The 18,193-nt window shown below is 44.4% G+C and overlaps 2 protein-coding genes across 2 annotated transcripts in view; both read left to right on the plus strand.

Annotated features, from left to right (window-relative positions):
* The first annotated feature begins 920 nt into the window (after positions 1 to 920).
* The window catches only part of L3MBTL1 (L3MBTL histone methyl-lysine binding protein 1), a 37,367-nt gene continuing 20,094 nt past the window's right edge, over positions 921 to 18,193 (plus strand). The window contains exons 1-8 of the mRNA XM_087720352.1: positions 921 to 1,056; positions 9,912 to 10,135; positions 11,177 to 11,321; positions 12,148 to 12,292; positions 13,292 to 13,418; positions 16,086 to 16,173; positions 16,523 to 16,611; positions 17,882 to 17,986. Of these exons, the coding sequence (XP_087576478.1) occupies positions 921 to 1,056; positions 9,912 to 10,135; positions 11,177 to 11,321; positions 12,148 to 12,292; positions 13,292 to 13,418; positions 16,086 to 16,173; positions 16,523 to 16,611; positions 17,882 to 17,986 (1,059 nt within the window). The remainder of the gene's footprint in view (positions 1,057 to 9,911; positions 10,136 to 11,176; positions 11,322 to 12,147; positions 12,293 to 13,291; positions 13,419 to 16,085; positions 16,174 to 16,522; positions 16,612 to 17,881; positions 17,987 to 18,193) is intronic.
* LOC148044709 (uncharacterized) lies at positions 4,458 to 9,823 on the plus strand. Its single transcript, XM_087720740.1, has 3 exons — positions 4,458 to 5,203; positions 5,244 to 7,215; positions 9,790 to 9,823. The coding sequence occupies exons 1-3, from the start codon at positions 4,594 to 4,596 to the stop codon at positions 9,821 to 9,823; spliced, it is 2,616 nt and encodes an 871-aa protein (XP_087576866.1). The 5' UTR covers positions 4,458 to 4,593.

Genomic DNA, 18,193 nt, shown 5'->3' on the forward strand with positions numbered 1-18,193 from the left:
GTGGTAATTAAACCCTTCTTAATGATCCTTGCTGGAATGATAAAGGCACAATCTAGTTTTTGTTAGGTAGCTATCACTGTTGACATAAGAAGGAGCTTACAAGAATTCATAATAGTTACAGACAGATAATTTAGCAAACTGTGGGCTCCCAATTCAGTAGGTTATGAGGAGTTACAGTAGAAATAAATAAGCAACTGTACAGTAACACTATAACAGCAACAAAAGTTGTACCATTGAATAAATGGAATAAGTGCTTTGAAAAATAAAACCTGCATTGCATCTATTTAAGTCTCGCAATTTCTCAGAAGCTTCAAAGAGCAGTTTTGTTCCACTGAAAAAAATAAGGTTGTCACACTCAGTAATTTATGCATACATATGGAGACAGTTTATGATAGGAATAAAGCAATGCCATGCCCCCAGAGTGCCCCATCCAGGCACTCTATCCCTACCTCCAATTTTATTTATGCTTGTATTTATTTAGATACTTAAAAATAGTTGAAAGTTGGTATGCTACAAAGTCCCAGGCTTCGGCCTCATTTCCAAGTATGGCTTTATAGGCACTGACAGAAAGCAAAACTAATGGGTGGGATGTAACCTCATTCTTTATTTAAAAGTATGCTCATCTGTCCAGGAGAGACAAAACTAAGGTGGCAAGGAGAGAGATGGAACTAGAAGGGATAGTGAAGCACCCCACCCCCTGATTATCATGATTGACAATGGTCACCTTGGCAGCTATTTTTGTAATAGAGAAGTTCTCTGTTGCCTATTTTGGCTCGAAATTTTAGGATCTGTAGTCTTAATAAAGTGGAGGTCACAAAATTAGAGAAGGCTGGCATAAGATATGGTACTAATTCGCTTGTGGTTTCATGGAATCTATACTGGCTGATTCCAATTATATCCTGTCTCTTTTAGGTAAAGTAATGGACGGGAGAGCAGAGATGGAGGTGATAAGAAGCACAAAAGGAAATGCAACTGGGGAGGTCAGTGTCCATTTGGTAGCCAGTGAAAATACTGTGCAAAATGCCCACTTACCAGCAACTACCTTTATCATACCAGGTGAGTGCTCAAATACTGAAGTTTGTTACTTTTCTGCCTCCAATTCTTTTGCAATCCCCCCCCCCCCAATTTTTATGCCTTTAGTATCAGATCACATACACAGCTGAGTCACTTTTCCTCATTTAGTTGGTTCTATATTTTTCAAGTTGATATCATACATTAATAAAAGACATTTCTAGAAAGTTGTAAGATGTTGCAACACTATATTTTGCTTGAATGTTGATCTTTTCATAACTCCACCCTCCAGGTATATGAGGACATAAAGTACACAGAATTAATGCAATTGCAAACTGCAAATAAATTTTAAAACAATGGGTAACACAATTACCCTAGAAAAATTATATTACCAACATTTGCTTTCGAAGCTAAAGATTATAGCATTCTTATGAGAAGGAAGGATGTTGTATTTACATACCTTGATTTTAAGCAACTTTGCATCTTCAGGGATGTTGGACTACTGCTCCCATCTTTTCTAGCTATCACAGATCTTGAGGTTATATTCTAGAACAGTAATAGCGTGTGATGTGACAAAAATGTGGACCTAACTTGTCTCTGTTGCCCTATCATCCCACTCCAGGCAAAAGAGAAACAATTTATAACAGAGTCATTTGGGATAATGAGATGGGCAACATAAAAGTTTAATAAATAAGAAAGTTTACATAAATATATTTTTTGATTTGGTGTTATCTCTCAGGAACAAAAGCCACCTATCCCAGGCAGTTTTGGGTTGCAAAAGGCCTGGAAACTTCAGAGAATGATCTTGCATGGCCTTGCAACCTGAAAAGAACAGAAAAAGATGCCTCATGTTGCACAATTTTCAAAGGCTCCAGAGCCACATGAGATCAGGGCCCTTTCACACAACTTCCAGGAGGTCTGGAGGTCACGTGAGAGCATACCACATTCTTTCATGCCTCTGGAGCCTCCAAAAATCACACAAGAACTTCCTCGAATTTTTGGAGAGTGCAGAGGCCATACTAAAATGTGGTGTGCTCTGTACCCTTTGAAAGTCACACAAGAGGGCCCTGCTTCGCCCAGCCTCTGGAACAGTGGTTCCCAACCTTTTTTTAGCCATGCCCCACCTAAACATCTCTAAAATCCTGATGCCCTCCCTGTGACATATAATTCTTACTTTACTCAAAAAGTGAACTCTACTCACACGGAGGAAGCCTAAAAGGCCATTGACTTGGTTTAAACAAGGTTCAAATTGCCCCCATTAAAAATCAAATTACCTCCCTCTGGAGCGTGGGCCCCATATTGGGAACTACTGCTCTGGAGTCTCTGAAAATCGTACAAGAACACACCATCTTTTCATGTGGCTTCTAGATGTGTCATTAAAAATAACATGACAAGTCATACATGTGTCATAGGCTTGCCATCACTGGTCTAGGACATCTGGAAGATACCAGATGTAGAGAAGGTTGAACTGAGTATTCAAATAAGATGCTGAGGTTTTAAAATGTATTCTATCCCTTAAAGCAGTAATGGAATTTTTTTTAAAAGAAAAAGAAGGGAAGAAGTTACATTTTATTTTATATGTGCATTTATCGTGGCATTACAGGAACCTGAGCAGCATTTTGATGGCCTGTGATATCATAACACACGGGAACTGGCAATGAAAAAATGTTGGAGGGGAATCATTCCTATTTGGCCAGGGAGAGGGGGGTGTTAAGGGATAATCACTCCCCCACCCCTCTCCAAATGCCAAACAGCAGGCAATACAATACAATAGCAGAATTGGAAGGGACCTTGGAGATCTTCTAGTCTAACCCCCTGCCTAGGCAGGAAACCCTATACTGTTTCAGACAAATGGCTATCCAACATCTTCTTAAAGACTTGCAGTGTTGGGGCATTCACAACTTCTGGAGGCAAGCTGTTCCACTGATTAATTGTTCTAACTGTCAGGAAATTTCTCCTCAGTTCTAAGTTGCTTCTCTCCTTGATTAGTTTCCACCCATTGCTTTTTGTTTTGCCCTTAAGTGTCTTGGAGAATAGTATGACTCCCTCTTCTTTGTGGCAACCCCTGAGATATTGGAACACTGCTATCATGTCTCCCCTAGTCCTTCTTTCTCCATAGTGAGGGGGGAGGAGTATCCAGGATGGGTTTGACCTTATCCTCTCGTGATTGGTTTGAGTCAGATAAGCTCTTTGGGCTCCGCCCCCTGGAAGTGAGCATGCCCAGTTTTCTGACTCAAAACCTTCGTGAGAAGTTGCTCATTCGAGAGCTCCAGGAATTTACTAGGAAAATTCATTTGGACCCGTCGAGTTTGCCTCCCTGCTTCATACACAGCCTCCTCCTGCAAGATTGGAACTGCCACTAGCCCCCCTGGGGCGGCAGGCTGCCCTGGACACTGAGGAGATCCGAAGACTCTCAGTGAGGAGCTTGACCAGGCAGCAGGAGAAAGGGCAGAAGCCTCTAGCAGGCAGCCCTAACCAGGAGGACGGGCACAAGCCTCTAGCAGGCAGCCCCAACCGCTGAGGCTTGTAAGTCGCTGGAGCGCTCCGTTGCTCCCCTCAAGGGTTGAGCGACGAACCAGGGCTTTCAAACGCCCTGGAGCGCCCGTGCTGCCTCCACGTGGCCAGAGGATCGTGAGGAAGCCGAAGAAGCTGTTCCTGGCCACAGCGGCATCGGAGGAGAGGCAGGAGGAAGAGAATCCGGCTGGGAGTGCACGTGGCAAGCTCTCAGGAGCTCAAGCCTCGCTTCAGGCACTTTTAAATTTCGCGCCCCTTTGCAAGCCGGTCGGCGCCATTTTGAAGCCGGGAGGACCCACGTGGTCCAAAATGGCGGCGCCCAGCAACTACCAGGAAGGAGAATCCCAGGCAGTTGCAAGCAGGGACTGCAGCCCCACCGGAGGGGCAGAAGAACAAGCTCCCAGGTCAGTGGCTTCCCCAGAGACTGCCCGAGGAGGGGGGGGAAGAGGAAAGGCTAAATGCAAAACCAAGCACCTTTCCCCCAGGGCAGATCCAGAGGAAGGGAGGGGTCACAAGCCCCCCAAGCCCTCTAAATACGAGCGGAGGAGGCATAAGGCTTTAGAGAGACTTTGCAACCAAGCAACCAGCCATCAGAACGCCCCAGGCAAAGGGGGGGAAAATTCAGGCACTCCCTTATCCAGCGGAGGCTCAGGGGAGAATCCAGCCCTGCCAACAAGGATCCCTATAGACACCTCGGGGCTTTGGGGCTCCACTCAGGGGTGGCAATCCCCTATCACCCCTACTGTGGGGGCAGCCTTGCCTACTGGCTTTCCCCTTTTGGGCAGCCCCCCCCCTGCTCAGGGGGGTTTCAGCCCCAACCCAGCGCCTCCCACAGGAGCCCCCAACTTCCAAGAATTAATGATGCAGGCTTTTCAGCAATACATGGCTGCAGCATTCCAGCAGCCACAGCCTCAGGGGGCCCCTCTCCCCCCCACCCCCAGGGCCCCTGAATTCCCAGAGGCCCAGGAGGAAGAGATTCACAGCTCCTCAGATTCATCCCAGGAGGACAGTGACAATGAAAGTGAGGAAGGCGAGATCAGAGAACTCAAGCTATCAGAGGATGAAGGCATGCCTCCTCCTAAACCCACATTCACTGGGTTGTTCCAGCCCTCACTGTTTGAGTCCCTGCTCTTCAAGGCCAAGGCAACGGTCAAGCTAGGCAACAGAGCAGCGGAGGCCACACCCCAACGCCAGGGCCTCTCAGCAGAGAACATCTTTGATGAGCAGGCCATCGAGGCAGACACTGTTCCTACGCCCAAGACCTTCCTAGGCCTGATAAGGCGCCAATGGGCATCTCCTACAAAGGGCCCCTCACCCTCCTCTTCAGACAGGATGTTCTTCAATGTGGACCAAGAGCTGGCTAAGCTACTTGCACAGCCCACCATAGATGATCCAATCGTGGCTCTTCATACATCCACCAACATGCCTGGGGAGCCAGAGGATGCCTTGAAGGCGGAGGACAAGAAGGCAGACCTCACCTTGCAGAGGGGCCATTTAGCAGCGGCCTGGGCTGTGAAAGCATCCACCACAGCCTCTTTCATCATCAGATCTTCCTTGCTGTGGCTGCAGGAGCTACAGCAACGCACCCCCATAGCAGATGCCCGGTCACATCAGGACATCAACAGGCTGGCAGCGGCCATCCAGTTCTCATCGGATGCCACCCTGGCTGCAGCCAGATTTGCTTCCAGGGCGATTGCATCATCAGTGGCATCACGCAGGCTGCTGTGGCTTCGACAGTGGCAGGTGGAGGTTCGTCACAAGTGGCGCCTGGCTTCAGCCCCCTTCACAGGGGACTCCCTCTTTGGCTCGGCTCTGGACCGGTTCCTGGTTGAGAACAAGGACAAGAGGAAGGTCCTCGCCACTGCCCAGAAGAAAGGCAGCTTCAGGTCAACTCCATACCCCAGACGCTCCTACTCCCGGGGTCAGGACTCTGGTTCCTTCTTTCGGGGTCAGGACTTCCTTAGGGGGTCAGAGGCAGGTTTCTCAGGAGGCAGGCAGTATCAAGGGGGATTCCCTGCTAGACAGAGGTACCCAGACAGACAGCAAAGAGGCAGGCAACAGAAGCGGCCCTTTCGAGGGGGCGGAGGAGGCGGAGGGGGGCGCTCCTTCCGCAAATATTAAAGCTAGGTCCAGCGCTCTCCCCATTGGGGGGTGCTTAGCGCACTTCGCTGACCGCTGGGACCTCACCTCCTCTGACAGATGGGTGCAGAAGACCATCAGGCATGGCCTTTCACTCGAATTTCTTTCCAGTCCCCCGAGCTTCTTCCGGATATGTCCGGTTTCTAAGAACCCGACCCGGAGGCTGCTGATGCAGGAAGCCATCCAACACCTGTTGGCGATCCGGGCGATCCAGCCAGTGCCTCCAGAGCAACAGGGTCAGGGGCACTATTCCATCCTGTTTGTCATCCCCAAGGCCTCTGGGGGCTGGAGAGCGATCCTTGACTTGAAACGCCTGAACCGTTCCATTCGCTATAGGAGGTTCAAGATGCACTCCCTACACTCTATCTTGGAGGGGGTTAGACAAGGAGACTTTCTCACTTCCATAGACCTCACTGAGGCCTATCTGCACATCCCCATTGCCCAGGATCACCGTAGGTATCTCAGGTTCTGCTACATGGGTCACCACTATCAGTACCGGGCCCTCCCCTTCGGGCTGTCTTCGGCCCCGAGGGTATTCACAAAGGTAATGGCAGCGCTGGCAGCGCACCTGAGACAGGTCCCGGTGCGCATCCAATGTTACCTGGATGATCTGCTCCTGCAGTCATCTTCCTTTAGGGGCGCTCTGCAAGACCTAGACATCACCATGACAGTCCTGAGGGACCATGGGTTTACAGTGAACCTAGCCAAGAGTCACCTCCACCCCTCTACTAGTCTGATTCACCTAGGAGCCAGAATAGACACCCAGGCGGGCATGGTCTTCCTGTCACCCGACAGACAGATAGCGCTTAGACAGCTAGCCTCCTCGATAGCCAGGAAGCGCAAGGTGTCCCTAGCCACTCTGTCTAAACTACTAGGCACCATAGTCTCCGCCATTGGCATCGTCCCGTGGGCTCGCCTCCACACCAGAGATCTCCAATGGTTCCTCTTGCCGTTCCAGCGAAGACGCACGAGCTGTTCGCAGACCAAGGTACTTCTCCCGCTAGACGTCTCCCGCTCCCTGGCTTGGTGGACATCCCCAGCGATCACAAAGGGCGAAACCTTCTGGACACCAGACCGCTTGACGGTAACGACGGACGCCAGTCTGAGTGGGTGGGGTGCCCATCTGCTGGCTCAGATGGCGCAAGGAGAGTGGACTCAGGCGGAAGGGACTCACAACATAAACTGGTTGGAGCTCAGGGCGGTCCGCCTGGCTCTGTTACGGTTCCAGAATTCGGTCAGGGGCCAGCACATATTAGTCCTCACAGACAATATCACCACCCAGGCTCACATAAACAGACAGGGGGGGACAAGATCAAGGGCCCTCATGAAGGAGGCCAAACGTCTGGGTCAGTGGGCCGAAAGGAACCTCCGGTCTTTGAGGGCAGAACACATAGCGGGGGTGGACAACACCAGGGCCGACTGGCTCAGCCGGGCCGAGGTGGACAACTCAGAGTGGAGGCTACAGCCTGCGATATTCGAGGAGGTGGCCGAGCGCTTCGGGCGCCCGGAAGTCGATCTGTTCGCCACTCCCCTCAACACTCAGCTCCCGAGGTTCTTCTCCAGGTACTGGACACGGGGGGCGGAAGGGACGGACGCTCTGCGGAGCTCATGGCCCAGGGGTCTTTTGTATGCCTTTCCTCCCTTGCCCCTGATTCCCAGGGTCATACGGAAGATCCTTCAGGAGGGGGCGGAAGTGGTTCTGTTGGCTCCTCATTGGCCCCGGAGGCCTTGGTTTGCAGATCTCCAGTCTCTGTCAGTGGAGAGGCCCTGGAGAATTCCCCAGGAGAGGATCTCCCTCAGCCAGGGGGCGCTGGAGCACCCGGATCCTCAATGGCTCCAGTTGACCGCTTGGCGGTTGAGCGGAGCATCCTGAGGAAAGACCTCTTCTCCCCCAGGGTGATAAGGACTATCCAGGCCGCCCGCAGGCCCTCCACAGAGCGCATCTATGGCTCCACTTGGCGGGCCTTTGACTCTTGGTGCAACTCCCGGGGGTTCAACCCCATCCAGGCTACGGTGCCTCAGGTTCTGGACTTCCTCCAGGCGGGCCTGGATAGAGGGTTAGCTCCTAACACAATTAGGAGACAGGTCTCAGCCATCTCATCAGTTCTCCTGTGTGGCAGAAACCAGAGCCTGACGCACCACCCCATGGTCAGGCAATTCCTTAAGGGGGCCTCCAACCTCAGACCACCTACGGTACACAGGTACCCTTCCTGGGATTTACACAGGGTATTGGACGCTCTAACGGGCGCCCCATTTGAGCCATTACAAACAGTTTCCCTTAAGTTCCTGACCCTGAAGGTGGCTTTCCTGGTGGCCATCACTTCCGCCAGGCGGATATCCGAACTGCAGGCGCTGTCCACCAGGGAGGATCTCTGTGTCTTTCACCAAGATAGGGTGGTGTTACGGCTGGATCCATCCTTCATTCCCAAGGTGTGCTCCTGCTTCCATCGGGCCCAGGAACTGATTTTGCCCAACTTCTGTCCAGACCCTTCTCACCCATTGGAGAGGAAGTGGCACACTCTGGACGTAAGGAGGGCTCTGAGGATTTACCTCAGGAGAACCAGGCCAAACAGGAAATCCGAAGCCCTGTTTGTCTCCTTCCAACCAGGATCCCTGGGTAATAAGGTAACTTCCACCACCATCGGCAGGTGGTTGCGAACCTGCATTGCCACTGCTTACCAATCGCAGGGGTTACAGACACCAAATCATATCACAGCCCACTCCACACGGAGTGCTGCCACATCCACGGCCTGGGCCACACAAGCACCCCTGGCCGAAATCTGCAGGGCAGCCACGTGGGCTTCCCCCTCTCCCTTTGTTAGGAACTATAAGTTGGACTCCTTTGCCTCGGCAGAGGCCTCGTTCGGCCGCAGGGTGTTGCAGGCGGTTCACAGGGCAGGACCCGTGCCTCAACAGGCCTGAGAGGGGGACATATGGCCTCAGGGATCTCCCTCCCTAGGGACGTGCAGGCTTTGGTACGTCCCATCCTGGATACTCCTCCCCCCTCACTATGGAGAAAGGGCGTTGGTACTTACCTGATACGCCTCTTCTCATAGTGGGGGGAGGAGTATCCAGTCCCTCCCTGACTATGTTTGTACAACTAAGTGTTATGTTCATTGTTTATATTGTTATTTAATTATTGATGTTGAAGACAATAAAAGCAAAAAAACTGAATCAAGAGTCTGGAGTGAATGATGCAACGAGTCGGAGAGAGTTCTTCGTCATAAAACTGGGCATGCTCACTTCCAGGGGGCGGAGCCCAAAGAGCTTATCTGACTCAAACCAATCACGAGAGGATAAGGTCAAACCCATCCTGGATACTCCTCCCCCCACTATGAGAAGAGGCGTATCAGGTAAGTACCAACGCCCTTTTCATTAAACTGGACATACCCAGTTCCTGCAACCGTTCTTCATATGTTTTAGCCTCCAGTCCCCTAATCATCTTTATTGCTCTTCTCTGCACTCTTTCCAGAGTCTCCACATCTTTTCTACATTGTGGTGACCAGAACTGAATGCAGTATTCCAAGTGTGGCCTTACCAAGGCATTATAAAGTGGTATTAACACTTCACGTGATCTCGATTCTATCCCTCTGTTTATGCAGCCTAGGACTGTATTGGCTTTTTTGGCAGCTGCTGCACATTGATGGCTCATATTTAAATGGTTGTCCACTAAGACTCCAAGATCCCTTTCACAGTTACTACTATTGAGCAAGGTACCACCTATACTGTACCTGTGCATTTCGTTTTTGTTGCCTAAATGTAGAACCTTATTCTTTTCACCATTGAATTTCATTTTGTTAGATAGTGCCCAAGTTTGTCAAGATCCTTCTGTATCTTAAGCCTGTCTCCTGGAGTGTTGGCTATTCCTACCAGCTTGGTGTCATCTGCAAATTTGATGAGTTCCCCATTTATTCCCTCATCCAAATCATTGATGAAGATGTTGAAGAGTACTGGGCCCAAAACAGAGCCTTGGGGTACTCCACAGACAAAAGTGTTGTCCTCACTGCAGGATGACTCTGGACCAAAACGGGACACCCTGGGAATATTCAAGCTACAGATTTGCAACTCACTGATTTTACACTTCTTGTAAAGCTTAGGGATCACTTCTATTCACATTCCCTTCAGCACTCAGCTATATCTGGATTATATTGCTCTGTAATGAAATTGGGTGACATTTACTCAAAGGTAATTATTTACCTGCATGTATATCAGTATGCTTATACTGTACTGCTTTTCTTCTTCATCAGCAACCACAACTACTATAACCCTTCCAGTGAACACCTTAGAAATTCAGCGATTCCCCCGCGAAGCCCAGAAAAACATGGGGACAGAGAGGCCAAGAGAGGGTGTGGGGAACGAGCCCATCACAGCAACAGTCATCCCTCAGATCAGTGGAGTGCAGATTTGCAACACCATCCGGGATCTGGAATGGAAAGATGGGATTGCCACTTTGCCTGGGAGCAACCTAAGGGTAAATCAGTGAAGACTCTTTTTTTGTTGTTCTTAGGTGTGTATACCATTGGGCAAATTTCAGGAGTAGTACTTGATTGATACAGATTAGTTCTCAATTTACGACCACCCACCCACCAACCATTCAAAATTATGACAGATGCCTCTCCCAAAAGCTACTTACGATCTAATTTTGAATTTACAGAAGGCTGACCACACAAACACACCTGCCATAATGTGATTGCAATTTGGGCACTTGGCGACTATCTCACTTTTATGGCTGGTTGCCACTGTCACATGAGTGCAAGTTTTAACTTTTATTTTTTCCAGTTTCTGGTGTTTACTTCTGCTATCTGGTAAAAAAAAGTCGTCTGGATAAAATGGATTTCCTTCATGAACACTTCATTTGCTTATCAACAGTAATGTTCACTTAATGAGCAGCAAAGAAGAAGTCATAAAATGGCTGATTTAATGACCGAAAAAATTTAAGACTGTAATTCTGGGGTCAGTTATGTTCATAAGTTGAGAACTACTTATATTGGGCCTTTCAACACCACACAAAAAAGGAAAACAGGATGAGAACCTGGCTCTGGCGTTCAGGTCTTTTGCTGAAGCATGACACTTGTCCCTAGGTACCCTCAATTGCATTTATATACTTAATTAAATCTGCAGTTCCAATTTGAGATGATTATTTAATAGAGATCTAGAATTGATCATTGATTTTTTTTTAAGGAATTTAGGCCAGCCTCTTAAGTGATCATCCATTACCACATTCTTTTACTAAAGCTATATTCTGGCAAGTATTCCCTTTGTCCCTGAACTCCTGATGTCATGCACATTAGTGTGTCCTATGAACATGCCCAAAATACGCATTGGTTCAGCTGCTGTTTGGAGCTTACCTGACAAAGTGTCGGTGAAGGTAAACCAAGATGATTGTAGGTGTGTTTCCCTAGGCTCAGTGAAAGAAGGTCAATTTGTTTTCACTCCATCACAATATTTTCATGTCCCAAATTGGCCGCTTGCTTCCCTGTTGACTTTTTCTTTCCATCTTGTATTGACACAGTTTCGAATAAACGAATATGGGACAGTGAAAGTAGTTAGTGCTGACAAACCTTCACCTGCAGAACCCATACAGGAATGTCAGCCGGAAAGAAATGGGGATGATGGAGGGGTACTTACCTGCAAGGGCAATCCAATCAGGACTCCAGGTGAGGATTTGGAGAGGATTTCCAGTCCCAAAGTAATGTTGCAAACAAATTCTGTGTAGGTATCAGATAACCTATTCCTTATTTTATTGGTCAGCAGGCTTACTCTTTGAAAAATGAAGAAAAGTGTACCCAACTGTTATGGCAGAAGAGAATTGACTTTAAAAAGTTTGAATTCAGCAAGGGATCACAGAGGAAAAAAATCCATAAAATTTGCATAATGTAAAAATGTTAGGAAAGAGACAATCAGACAGTAGCTTAGGATGCTGCTAATTGCTTAATTCTTAATGCCCCCCCTTTCTTCATCCCTTATAATCAAGTTGGAGCTGCCATCAAAGAGTTGGACTGTATTCCAGAAACTATAATATTTATACTTTCTCTATATGGTAATTTTTGTACCTATTAATCATAGGCCCATATATTTTTGTATTTGAGGCTTTGCAAAATGTAAAGGGCTGTGTTTCAAAATGGATGATTCCAGGGACCATTTGTGGAGAGGAATTCTAGTGTTGTCAGTGATAAAATTAATTCCTTAAACCTTTGCAAAGTGTAAAGTGTCATTCCGATACTTAACACCCCCCCCCCAAAAAAAACCCATTGAAAAATATAAAAGAGATAGCTTCTGCTATTCTGTCATGGTTTGAAAGGTAGGCTATTATGTTTTCATTTTGTGCCTTTGACCTAAAATATGTAAAATTGGCACATAAAACATACCCGCAGCTCACCCCACTGGATTATCATTCTGCAATTTGACCTGACCCAGAAAATCTTCTCATTATCATAACATTGATGTGACTTATTTGAGCTTTTCACATTCTGATTTCTGTAGAATCAGATATTCCAGAGCCTCTTAAACTTCCAACGGTGGACAACCTATACCACTGCAATACCTGTGGCCGAAGAAATATTTCTGGGTCAACCCAGGAAGGCCGGGCATTTTGTAGTGAGAACTGTCACCGGCAGTTCAAAGAAAGGTAATAAAGAGGTTGCCTTTAAAGGGGGTGGGGAGAGGAGGTAGGGAGAGAAGAAAAATTAATACACTTTTTGTCTTGTTCCTACTGTTTTTTCCATTTCTTCCATAGACAGAAAGAAATACTGTAAATCTTGTTTTAAAGAAGCACTTGGGCAAAAGAGCATCCATTAATGCTGAATAACTAATATAGATAAATTTATGTAACATAGGCAGGGGTGGTATTCACTTAATTTCCCTACTGGTTTGCAAATGTGAGGCCGTACATGCCCTGTCCACACATGCAATTGGCCTTCCGCCATGCGCTTTGGCTTGAAAACGTGCCTAAATAGGATGGCATAGAGCTGGGGCAGGTGGGCAGGCCTACCCGTGATTTCCACTACCAGTTCGGGCAAACCGGTCCAAACTGGCTAAATACCACCTCTGAACATAGGTTACATCAATGTTTCTCAATATTATTAGCTTTAAGATGCATGGATTTCAACTCCCAGAAGTTAGTGAAAATTGTAGAGAAGCACAACCTACACATACGTATATTAAGTGAACTTTCTCCGCAGGTAATCTTTTGGCATGAGGATTTTACATTTTCTTATAATTTCACCAGAATGAATGTTCCCAATTTCAAAAAAAAATTCATCTAGATTGAGGCATTTTGGTTTCTTTTTTTTATTCAGGAGAGGATAAGAATATGATGTCAAAATTGCTTTGTAGTGTTGAATGTCAAGCATGGACTTATTTTCAACGTTGATTAGTCTTGAATTTCCAACTAAAATGATGGTTGAGAAACAGAATTAAATTGCATGAATCAATTTTATTTAAGGTTTTATTGCAGTGTTCTCTAGTGGAAATGCTGTAGGTAAGGTGTAGTATTTCTGAATGTTTAAAATGTCTGAATGTTTATTGTATTTTGTCAATGTTGTTGCAGTTCTAGTATTAAACCCAAGTCTCATTGCTTGAGCAACTTTATCTGGAGAATCTGCAAGTTTGGGTGTTGTTTTTGCAGGTCTGTCATTGTGGAGAATTCTGCTGGCATCACTAACACTACTGAACTTCTCAAGCCAGTAAAGAAACGGAAGAGAAAAGATTATCAGAGCCCTTCAGAGGAGGAAGAGGAAGAATCAGAACAAATGGTGTGACTGGGATGTTCTTGCATGTATTTGCAGTAGAATCTGATAGCAGCATTTTTTTTCCTGGTATGCATGCTCGCTCATTCACTGGACTGGCCTAAATTAGAGCCAGTCAGACCATGGAGCCATAGCTTTAACCAGTGGACACTCCAAAGTAGGGATGGGCAACTATTTTTTTTTTTAGTGCTGGAGAATGGTGCAGCTGCTTTAAATTCTTTGGTGCCCCATAGATATAAAGGAATGGTCCATAGGCAGAATGTAACATGCGTATTATCAGGGTTCCATCTGACACATATTTGCACATGTAACCTATAGGACCTAGAGAGGAAAGAGATGTTCATATTTGTCCTCTATTCACTTAGTGATCAAGATTTCGCTTCTAAGTGACTGTTATATTCTAAATATAGGTTGTTCTACATACAAAGATGGTACTGAATAGTGGGGTATCCATTCTTTTCCTAAGTTGGATGGTACCTTACCATTGTTCCCCTACTTTCCACTGGATGGTTTGAGAAATACCTTTGCTGCACCAGATACATCAGCTTTTGTTGGTTTCTCTTTGTGGTTGTATTTTGATTCTTCACAAAATGGGGGAAACAAGGCAGAGTGCTAGGTGGAGGCCATTTCATATAATTTTCTTTGGCCAACAGGGCAGCGCTCTGAGAGATTAAGGGGAGAAGGTTAGAACAGTCAGACTGCATTGTGCAGAAATAAAAATAGTGCTGGTAATTTTGGACATGGTCAAAGCCAGTTGTCATTTAAAAGAGTCTACCTATACTTTTTGGTTTTGAAATAATTTATTACTTGACAATTGCTTAACTTTTTAAACTTATAAATGTATACATTATAACCCTATTTATTTATCAAATTTATATGGCTGCTCATCTCACGAGGAGTGACTCCTACATATTCAGAATTCATATTCATTACACTGCAGAATTACTAATCTACATTGTCTTACCCATTGAAAACCGCACATTATACAAGCCCAGTACCCTCCAGATGTTTTGTATTAAATAATTTATAATCTGCATTATTGAATATGATTGTGTGAGCTGAAAGGAGCTGTAGTTCAAAACATCTGGAGGGCATTGCTAATTTAACCTTAATGCAATGCTCTATTAAACTAGCTTTTATCTTTGAATATATTACGAAACCACAGCTATCTACAGGATAAGTCGAAAGCAGTAGCTTGTGCATCTTGATTGAGCCTCTTCTCTCACCTCTTCTCCTTTTTGATAAAGTATTCCCCACCTATGGATTTTTCACCTCATGTATCACTATATCACCACTGCTTGTTTAGAAATTGTTATTGTAAATGCTTTGTAGAAGCATCCCTAAGTTGTAAATGCAACACATGGCTAAATTAACATGTTGCAAGGAATCTGGAACCAAATATTGCCCCTTAGTTCTTTCTTCTTCATTAAAGTACTGCAAACAGCATTATTTAATAGCAGGATTACTATTCTGTTTTCTGAATTGAAATCATACTCCCACACTCATTCCATTGCATAAATGCAGCAGCATGCAGAGCCAAAGTTGCAGTTATCCTTACAGGGGATAAAATCTGATCATAATTCTGGTACATCTCTTTCCAGGAGTATGACTGGTAAAAACTGGGATAGTGGAATTTTGGAATGGTGCAGCATTACTATACTCCTATTCTCTAAACAATTTTTGCTTTATAGACCAGCAGAAAAATAAAAGTCTCTTTTTGATTGGACTGATTTCAAGTTAAAAATAACTTAATCTAAGTACCCAGATTGTTGGGGTCAATATGCTAACTTTGTAAACTGCTTAGAGCTGTAAAACTGTAAAACACTGTGAAGCGGTATATAAATCTAAGTGCTATTTCTATTAAAGATATGCCCAGATCTCCTATATCATATTTGTATTTGCCTTAAGTTGCAAGTTCCCTCAAGGAACAATTCAGCTTTGGTTTTAGCTGTATTTCTACAAATTTTTGTTATGTATCAACACACTGAAACTGATCTTATAGAAGCAAAGATTCTTGTAGCATCATAAAGACAGCAAATTTATGATAAGTCCTGGATCACCAACCTGGAGCTTGTAGACACCACTAAATCAACAATGTTCTTCTTGGTGCCTTCAAAGCTTTTTGCAGTTATCAAGAGGTACAAGTCTTTCTCTGCTGTGGCTCAAAGAGGAATTGAGATTTTTTTCGCACTTTGCATTGTGTTAATCAATTCACTAATGTGAGAATGTCTGTGTCATATGCAGCAAATATTTTGAGAATGCCAGTGTAATAAGGTTATTCTCACATCTGTGTTTTATTTTCCACTGACCTCTCTTTGCAGCCTCTGTCATCCATCACAGGCATTTATAACACTTTGTAGATCTGATGAAGGGAATTTTGAAAACTTATGCCTTGAGCTTATATCACAAATATTGTTTGTCTTTAGAGTGCTACAAAATTCTTTGATGTATTACAAAAGGTAACCGGAAATGGATCATAGAAAGCTAGGGAACATAATCTTAAACCCCAAGATTGCAGGTAACCCATCATCCAAACCCTGGAGTGACTACAGAGGTGTTTAAAAAATTGGTGCCAAATAGTATATTTTATCTCTGAAAACTCATGAGGAATAATGTTATTATTATTATATAATATATATATATAATATATGAGATTTTGTTTGTGTGCCTTAGGAACTAAAGCAGGAGGAGATAAATGGTTCAGGAGGAGAACTTCCTGCTGTTAATAATAGTAATGAAGAATGGAATGCCGATCAGTTTGGTAAGCATATAGCATGGCTTACTTGTTTGAGGAACTATAATGTAATCATTAATAATCCCCAAATATGAAATGGTATGTTCTGTCAGAGGTCATGTTTTTCTTTATTCATTCTGAGATGCAGTCTGGCTATGCCTGTCCCATCTGCAACCAGAAAGTACAAGTGCAGAATAAAAGGAAGAACCTAATGATCTTGAGTAAAATGCAATGTTCAGTCCTCAACAACTAAAAGCAGATGGTGTCTATAATTTTTGAAAAGAAGAGTATCCTAAACTTTGCCCTAGATGTCTAAAATGTCACTTAACGTAATGTTTTTCAAAATTTCATTTGTTCCATTTTCTGATATTTTTAGTTTCCAGTGAAAAGGCAGAAAGTTGGACCTGGGCATCATACTTAGAAGAACAAAAAGCCACAGCTGCTCCTTTAAATTTGTTCCAAGAAGTGAGTTATTTTTTTACCTGCTATCTTTATAAAGCTTTGACACTATTTATTCTATAATCATTGATTCTTTTCTTTAAGAGAATCTTGATTCTTGTTTCTGGTTCCTGTTTTTTATGGTTGCTGTACTGTAGGAGCTTCTTTTTACCTGAGAGATTCATTCCATAACACATATGTATTTCTCAAATTTCAATCTCAAGCAAAGATAAGAAAAGAAAAAGCAAACATTAATGGTAATGTTCATCGAAAAAGAAAAAAATAATGAATTTGGGAAAGAGAAAATGCATTCTGGGATATGGATACAATATGGTAGTTTTTTTTAAGACCATTAAGCTTTGGAAAGTCAAGTGAAATTTAAATGTAGCAAATAAAGTTATTTTGTTGTGGAAGAAAAAAAATGAAATCAGATACTCTTCTTTTACAGGTAGTCCTCAACTTATAATCAATCATTCATTTAGTAACCAAAATTATAGTGGCACGGAAAATGGTGATTTACGACCAGTCCTTGCACTTAACAACTGTTGCAGCATCTCCTTTTTACGCGATTACAATTTGGGCACTTGGCATGTATTTATGATGGTTGCAGCATTCTGGGATCATGTGATCACCATTTGCGATCCTCCAAGCTGGCTTCCATCAAGCAAAGTCAATGATGGAAGCCCGGTTTGCTTAATGACTGTGATTCACTTAACAACTGCTTACAACCATTTAAAAAAAAAACCTTGTAAAATCAGGCACAACTCTTTTAACAGCCACTGTGCTTAGCAAGGGAAATTCTGGCCCCAACTGTGATCATAAGTTGAGAACTACCTATACCAGGGGGGAGCAGTGGTGAAATTATTTTTTTTACTACCGGTTCTGTGGGCGTAGTTTGGTGGACCGGGCAGGGGAAGAATACTGCAAAATTTCCATTCTTCCCCACTCTGGGGCCAGCCAGAGATGGTATTTTCTGGTTCTCCGAACTATTCTAAATTTCCGCTACCCGTTCTCCAGAACCTGCTGAATTTCATGCCGGGGGGGACGGGGACGGGACGATCTTTCACAACAGAGAATTAAAGTGCAGAGATAGTTTTATTATTTTGACATATTTCAAGACTTCAAAATATGTATACTGAACTTCTGTTTCTAATAGAAGCAGAAACAGAAGGCAAAATGTGTACTCACATGGGAACCGCCATCATGGTTAATGTCTTATTGCAGTAGTTTCCATTTAAATGTATCATTAGAAGAAATTATGTATCTCTTACATTTTTATGTGATTTGTTCTTTTCAGCACCAGTCAATTACCCCAAATAAGAATGGTTTCAAAGTGGGAATGAAACTGGAAGGCATAGATCCTCAGCATCCCTCAATGTATTTTATTCTCACTGTAGCAGAGGTGAGATGAGTTTATGCTGTTGCATATTGTTCTAGCTCAGCTAATCACTTGTTTGTCCCTTGTTTTCTTTCATTTACGTTATTTAAAGCTTGCCATTCATTTTAGGGTGAATATGCAACCTAGTTGCAAGAAGTACTAAAACTAATAATAGGGGCAAAAAGGTTGTTATCATAAAATAACATACACTATCAGTGGAAAGCAGCACGT

This window comes from Thamnophis sirtalis, unplaced genomic scaffold (assembly GCF_051295495.1).
Source record: "Thamnophis sirtalis isolate CommonGarterSnake01/CBP01778 unplaced genomic scaffold, rThaSir2_p1.2 scaffold_7, whole genome shotgun sequence".
NCBI classification, from domain to species: Eukaryota; Metazoa; Chordata; class Lepidosauria; order Squamata; family Natricidae; genus Thamnophis; species Thamnophis sirtalis.

What these genes read in the sequence shown, in the direction of transcription:
- LOC148044709 (XM_087720740.1), top strand. Translation starts at nt 4,594, where the DNA reads ATGCCTCCTCCTAAACCCACATTCACTGGGTTGTTCCAGCCCTCACTG. An exon ending in CACCCTGGCTGCAGCCAGAT is followed by an intron (nt 5,204 to 5,243) that starts TTGCTTCCAGGG and finishes GGCATCACGCAG; the next exon opens with GCTGCTGTGGCTTCGACAGT. An exon ending in CTCAACACTCAGCTCCCGAG is followed by an intron (nt 7,216 to 9,789) that starts GTTCTTCTCCAG and finishes CATTCCCTTCAG; the next exon opens with CACTCAGCTATATCTGGATT.